The 7195-nt window shown below is 43.8% G+C and overlaps 1 protein-coding gene across 1 annotated transcript in view; it reads right to left on the bottom strand.

The window, feature by feature from the left end:
• kif14 (kinesin family member 14) overlaps nt 1-7120 on the bottom strand; it is a 16529-nt gene extending 9409 nt beyond the window's left edge. The window contains exons 1-17 of the mRNA XM_005730314.1: nt 5876-7120; nt 5464-5718; nt 5253-5340; nt 5057-5155; nt 4879-4931; nt 4750-4780; nt 4457-4564; nt 4206-4322; nt 3865-3983; nt 3602-3774; nt 2529-2676; nt 1685-1748; nt 1338-1522; nt 1062-1164; nt 752-909; nt 511-658; nt 79-225 (exon numbers count right to left, since the gene is read on the bottom strand). Coding sequence (XP_005730371.1) covers nt 79-225; nt 511-658; nt 752-909; nt 1062-1164; nt 1338-1522; nt 1685-1748; nt 2529-2676; nt 3602-3774; nt 3865-3983; nt 4206-4322; nt 4457-4564; nt 4750-4780; nt 4879-4931; nt 5057-5155; nt 5253-5340; nt 5464-5718; nt 5876-6879 — 3000 coding nt within the window. The 5' untranslated portion in view covers nt 6880-7120. The remainder of the gene's footprint in view (nt 1-78; nt 226-510; nt 659-751; nt 910-1061; nt 1165-1337; nt 1523-1684; nt 1749-2528; nt 2677-3601; nt 3775-3864; nt 3984-4205; nt 4323-4456; nt 4565-4749; nt 4781-4878; nt 4932-5056; nt 5156-5252; nt 5341-5463; nt 5719-5875) is intronic.
• Nucleotides 7121-7195: the final 75 nt, after the last annotated feature.

Here is a 7195-nt window from a genome sequence, read left to right as displayed (position 1 = left end):
TTAAAACATGTGCACAAATCAAAATAATCTAGCCCATCCTGTTTTTGTCATTTCCTTAATTTAATCAAAAATCCTAACCTGGGTCTCCATGTGGATACGGAGACGTTTCCTCTGGACATCCACCTCCTGCTCCAACTCCAGCTTGGCAGTTTTGAGCTCTGCCATCTGGCTGGCAACCCTCTGCTTCTCCAACTCCTGTTGGCGCTTCCGCTCATTCTCCTCATTCTGAAGGAACGAAATGCTGGCATTTATCTGCAGTTTGCATAATCTGACAGGGAATGAGAGCGTGCAAAACTCTACTATGTTTAAAGGTTCTTTAAAAATGCACAAGTGTTAAGAAAATACACCTAGCAATTTCAATTTGAGGTTTTAGTTTACAATATTACAGTAAATGAAAATTACAGACTGTCAATAATCTAATACAGGGTTACAATAATAAATGACTGATGATATCATCCAACTGGCCTATTTCTAGATTTTAAAAAAAGAAGAAGAGAAAGTCTCGTATACCAGCTCTCTCTCCAAGGCTCGGATCTTTTCTTCATAGAGCACCTTCTGGTCAGAAAGCTCTTTCTGAGCCACTTCTTTTGCCATCTGGATTCCTTGCATCATCTCCTGCTTTGCTTTAAGATGGGCTTCTTCAATTTCTGCCTCAAGCCTGAGAAACACAAAAATGGGAATTCAGATTTTGTTAGTATGGAATAACATTTTACAGAAAAGCCTCAGTCTGGCCGATTTTCCCTCCACTCACAGCGCTCTTTGAGCTGCAAGGAGCTCGTTTTTAGCAAATTCGAAATCTTTATGACCGTCGCCTTCGCCTGTCCAGCATGACGCTCTCTTCCCAGACTGCACCTCTGCTGGGTGATTAAAGCGGAAGTAGTGATCTCCTCCAAGAATCACCCTGTCGCCCTAGAAGCCGGACAAGAGACACAGATCCAGAGAGAAACCATTTATGAAACGCTTTGGGCCTTGCGTGGACAGACCGTTCCGTTTGATTTACAGAGAGTAACAAAATGAAGCGATAGACGGACAAAAAAGTTACAACTTGCTGCTTTACTTACATGGTGTAGGACTGTGGATTCAGAGATGAGGTTCCCATTAACAAAAGTCTTGGCGTTTTCCATCGGAATGATGCTGACAGTATCGTGTATGTTGGATATAACACTGAAAAAAAAAATATATATAAATATAAACTATTTTAGGTGAAATGCAAAAAAAGTGGCCAAATATCTTCGTAGGGCTACATATTCCTTGGTTATATCCATCTTGATGCAGGTATTCCACCTGACTGAACAATATGCTACTGTTTTCACCCCTCTCTGAGGAGTTGGTCTTACCAGTGCTGGTCAGCAATGAGGGTGCCAGTCAACTGGATATCGTGGCTGGAGTTGGACTTGAGCTTGCCCACCGTAGTGCGACCCTCTTTGATCATGTAGAGAAGCATCTCGGACAGCTGAGGGTCCTCATTCAGATTCACGAGGTTGGGAAGACGGTTGTCCACTTTGAAGGTCACTCCTGCTTTCTGATCACACAGACCAAAAATTATTTATAGAGGGGGGGTTCATCTCCTTTGTTTTCAGCTTCTTCTTTAACAACATTAGTGTTTGAACACGAGCATGGTGGGTGCAGAATGATAGAGAGAGTAGACTAATAAAATGAAGGTTACACCGAAAAAAGAAATTACCTGCAACTCTTTGGTCTCTTCACGCTTGCGAATTTCTGCTTGCTCAAGTTTCTCCCTCCACGCCCTGCCGGAAAATTTGAAAAAACAAAAAATTTTTTATAACCAAAAGCAAAAATGACATAAGAACAAATTCTACCACTAACATCACCCACTGCTAAGTAAACCCCAAGTCATATATTGATATCAGCATTTATAATGGCCGATAAATAAAAAGGTTTTAAAGAAGAGATGGGAGAAACACCCTTCAACCAAGTTAAGAGGGTTGACGTTGCATAGTTCATCCACCAGAGGGCACTCTGCAGCTTTCCACTTGAGAACACAAGTGTTTAGAAAGCAGCAAAAATAACCAGCTGATCAAAGCAGAGCATAATTTCCATCATTTCCTTCAGGATTAATAAAGTATTTCTGATTCTGATAAATGAATAGCGCACAACTTCCTGTGATAATAAATCCTGATTATATTGAAAGAGCATTGTCATAATATCTAAATAACCACACATAACAAATATTTTATTTAAAATTTCTATATTAGTTGGGCTCTACTTAACATCTTTGTCATGCTAAAAATGTCTGATTTTTATTTCTAATATCAGAACGTTGAATGTTTTAGCCTAATAAAAATATACACTGGAAAGAATTTCATCTTTCTGTTATTAGAACTCAATAACAAACTGTATGTATCAAGACTGCACAAATACACAGAAACATAGATCACTGTAAATATACTATTACTTTGTGTGAGTGTGAAGAATAACTTTGAAACTAGCTTTCGTTTGACCCACTCCACTGCAAAAAGAGAACTGTTCATTTGAGGATTCAGTAGGATTATAGCAGTAATGCTGACCGATTGGCCTCAATCATTTCCCTCTCTTGCTGACAGAGTTTATTCTTCAAGGTGGAGATCTCCTGCTGGAAGAGCCTCACTCTCTCTGGTTCGACGCCCTGGGAGCTCATCTGGGCTGCTCGCAGCTTCTCCACCTCTGCCTTTAGCTCTGAAACACACAAAATTCATCCAGATTGTTTCCTACTGAGAAAACTGTTGCAGCAAGATTATGTAAATGTGCAGATACGATGCCACTTTAGAGAGGAATATTCAGATTTGGTCAGCGAACTGCTCGATACTGTCCCTCACTGAAGTTGACTGGTTTGTCTGTCTGAGTCACATTCACTTTGAGCGTCTCCCGCTGACAGGCATTGTGAATGAAATCCACAGCAAGAGCTCCCCTTAGTGCTAAAAACGTCAAACAGCAGCGCTATCATCTTATGAAAAATAATACTTGCATGACAGTTAGCCGCCATGTGCAACTGACAGTGCATAAATATGGCCTGGAGGCAAGGTTAGGGCCAGGCTTTAATTTCAACTGGATAGCGCAAGAGCTGGTGATGGATAAACGGACCGACAGACGGGAGGGTGAGTGGTAAAGGAGGAGAGCGAAAGCGATCGGGAGCGAGTGCCTAACAGGAACACGTTCACATATAAAGAAAAACACAGGGATGAACAAAAGAGAGAGAGGAAAAAGGCTGATGAAGGAGGAGCTGAAGGACAGACATGAAAATATTTATATGTGTGTGAGAGAGAGAGTTCTTACAGTCCAAAAATACTGACTACACCTGTGAAGCTACTCTGTGGTTTTGGTTGTAAAAAAGGAAATACAGGTGTGGCTTTGTGTGCTGAAAGGCAGATGTTCAGGTTTACAAAGAACTACAGGGGAAAAAAGGAAAAAGAATCTCTCATATAAAAATGATTTCCCCTTCCTCTCTTTTTTTAGTTTATAAGGTGACCAAGGATTTGTCCAGGCTCACATGTCAAACCAACACAGTAAGTGTGCCTGAAACCCTGCTTTAGACAAAAGGCTTATAAATAGATACCTTTTGTCTACAGTATACAAATTTTTAAGCACGTTATGGATGTCTGACCTCTGATGAGCTTGGCATTGGTGTCCTCATTGACCTTGGCCACATTTATGATTGTGCGGGCTTGCTGGGCATAGCGTAGAGTGCTCAGGCTCTCCTCCACGTTGCTGCCCGCCGGGCTCAGCGTAGCGATCATGGCCGTCTTAGAGTTACCGCCGAGGCTCTCCTTCAACAGCCTGCAGGTGACAATTAGAGGAGAACCGTCACTGTGATTGCTGACAAACAAACAAATAAAGAAATTGTGCACAAGCACACTGTTCCCTCACCATGTAAGGACAGAGTCTCTGTACGGTATGAAGACTTTCTTCTTGGTCAGCGCTTGTTCTGATAAGGCAGAGATGACCTTTCCGAGCGTCAGCAGTGATTTGTTGATGCTGACGCCCTCCTATAAAGACATCGTTTTGAATAAAATAAGCATAGAAAAATTAATGAACAGGCCAACAATGCAAAGAAACCAGAGCCTTCTGAGACAAGAGACTGTACTCTGATTTGTGAATGATAAAATTATATAGCGTGGTTCACCTAAAAGTCTCCAACTCCAATTTCCAACAAGCAATGATTAACTGCTTAATGACTTAACCACAGATGGTAGTTAACATGTGCTCACCCTGAGTCGGTCTCCACTGGTCTGGGCAGAGTGGCAGCGTTCGCTGCCTGCCAGATCGATCAAGTTGATCCTGCTGGTGATACTGTGATCATGTTCCTCGCCTTCCACAAGCTCAGTCTGCACACACAAACACAAATGGACTCACAGGCACTTAATGTAAGCACGATTCATCCGCTCCCCCGTGCTAACGTATTTTTTTACATAAAACTCAAAGAGGGAAAAGAGGTGTAAATACACAGTGAAGACAGTACCTTAGTCTGGGTCATGACCAAGGTGAAGACAGAGTGAGATCTGGAGCTCTTGTCATTCATTCCTGTGGCCGCTGTGGCTCTCTGCTTATTGCCGAGCTCCAGCCAGCCCTAAAGAAGAAGAAAAAAGTACTTTAAATTATTATTGATTCTCTGTGTGAAATCTCACTTGAAGATATTCATTTCCATGACAAGCCTTTCAGATTCGGTTAACAGGCTTTTTGTCTGCTTGACACTGAAGACCTAGCTTGTTCTTGAAAGCACCCACTAATAAAAAGACAACTGGTTCATCTTACCTGAACATCATTGTAAGAGCGCACCACATTCCTGTGAAGAAACAGCAAGCTGAGCAATTCTGAAAAAGGTACCATCCAAGAATGTTCAAGCTTTCAGCGAATAAAGAGAGAAAGACGAGATTTTCTTACGCGGAGAGCTCAGCGACATAAGGCCCGTGGACCGGATGCTCTCTCACCCTCAGCTGGAAAACAAATCCAAACAAAGGTTTTCTACATTTCCCCCCCCCGTGGTAAGTCAACCACAGTGGCAAGTTAGCAATAAAAACATGTGGCAGGGATGAGTGTCACTAAACAGCAAACTACTCACAGGCATCGTCCTCTGGTTTGGTTCTTCTCTGGTCACCAGCAGGTCATGGATCTTCTCATTGTACACTTCAAAGTAGCTCATCTCTACATGACATTTGACCTGAGATTCAAAAGGGACCCAAAACAGATCATTTAATTCTTTTTCAGATAAAAATGAAATTGGAATAGAAATGTAAAAAAACAAAGAGAGAGCTTACCTCTTCACTTTTTATTGAGGCCAGTTTAGAAAAAAGCTCGTGGCAGAATTTTGGGATCACCCCTACCTCCTCCTCAAAACCCATCATCCTGCAAAACAATCAGTCTTAACACATCAAAGTGACAGATTACAGTACAAAAGTAAAAAACAAAACAAAACACATGACCACATAAGTGAGAACACTGATGTAAATGAAAAGTGAGTCCACTCACGTGTATGATTTACCAGAACCTGTCTGGCCATAGGCAAACAAGCAGGTGTTAAATCCTTCAAAGGCCCTCAGCAGCAGAGGTTTGGCCAGCGTCTCATACACGGTCTGCTGGCAGGCAAAGTTGGAGTCACTGGCATCCACTGAGCAGAAAGAGAAGTCGTAGGTGAAGGAGTAGCTCTGTTTGGACTCTGGATGCTGGACCACAGTCTCCTGGCCATTCATGAAGATGACCTGTGAGGACTTCTCAGCTTTCTCCCTGTAATAGAGCAGAACAAAAAACTTCAGAGATGTGTTGTTTGTCTTTCTTTAAACAAGTAGCATGCCAGTGTTTTATACACAGATTTTCCAGAACCAGACTTTAATATACTGACAGGGGGGCCTGCTTCTCAGTCACCCAGCAGTTAAACACTAACCTGGCACTGAAGGGGCGGACACGCACAGCCACCGTAACAGCACTGTTTTCCATTTTTAGTAAGTCCTGCTGCTTCAGACCCTCACTGGTACTGGGCAGGATCTGTTCAGGAGGAGCAGGATCGGATGTCCTGACCTGGGTCACGTCTCCCTTTTGGTTCGAGGTCTTTGTCTTTATCACCTGCAGCGTCATGTCAGGTCTTCGCACACCTGAGGTCGTCTTGCTGATCCGAGGAGCCGGGAAGGGTTTAGTGTTTTCGGCTTGCTGTGCTCGGGGTTTGGGCCTTTCCAGACTGGCAGATTTGACCAACACTGGCTTGGGAGCTTCTTTCCCTGCCAGTCTCTCAAACACGTCTCGTTTGGCAGCGATTCTCTCAAACGGGGTCTTTCTGGTCGGCGTTTTAAAGGTATGGGTCTCGTCTGTGTTTCTACTTGAAGATGAAGAAGAGGAGGAGGAGGTTTTGTTCTGCGCAAACCTCCCTTGTGTTTGCACATGAGTCGCAGTTTCTCTTAAGCTCATTGACCTGAATAAACCAGGTGTCCTCCCGTTTGGTTCACCGAGAACTTTGGGCGTTGACTGCAGGCCACCAGGCTGCCCACGTCCGCTCTTGTCCATGGAGGGAGTCCTGGTCCTGCGCTGCAGAGTCAGTCTCTTCTCCGGAGCTGCTGTGGTGTTTTGGCTGCTGTCTGTCATCGTTTGTTCAGCCGTTTCGGCCCCGGTCTTCCTCTTTGACCGTCTTTGTAGGGTGAGCCGGGCTTGGTAAGGGGTCTGCTGCCCGCTGCCACTCTTTGACAGGGCAGAGACGACATACGTCCTGTTCACCGGACGGCTTTTATCTGATGACCTGCTGTCTTCACATGCAGACTCCCCTGATGCGGTCACACTTTTGCCCAGCGTCGTGTCGGCTATCTTTCGCTCTCGGCCGGGTGTCCTGGACGTTGATGTTGACAGCAGATTGTCGTAATAAGCGGTGTGTTTCCGCCCTTGTACGCTAAATATCGACATGGCTGTGGACTGTTAGAAACCTAAACGGTGTAATTACGAGACAGGCGAGTTAACGGCAGATGCACTTTACACGAACAACTACATTTAAAAACCACGTAAATTGGACGTAAGTATGACTCCATATGTTAGTTAAAGGAAAATAAAAATCCATTCGAATAAATTATTACTTGCACTTGCGAAAAAAGACTTCTTTTGTTTATGTTCTCCTGCTCGCTTCCGCCTCTACCCGCTTCAATTTCAAATCGTCACCGTCACTGGCAGCTGATTGGCTGGATTCTCTGAAAGTGTTACGTCACGTCATGGTCGCGACCTGTAG

This window comes from Pundamilia nyererei, unplaced genomic scaffold (genome assembly GCF_000239375.1).
Source record: "Pundamilia nyererei isolate P.nyererei 1_Seehausen unplaced genomic scaffold, PunNye1.0 scaffold00036, whole genome shotgun sequence".
NCBI lineage: Eukaryota > Metazoa > Chordata > Actinopteri > Cichliformes > Cichlidae > Pundamilia > Pundamilia nyererei.
This window is presented reverse-complemented; position numbering and strand designations above follow the sequence as displayed.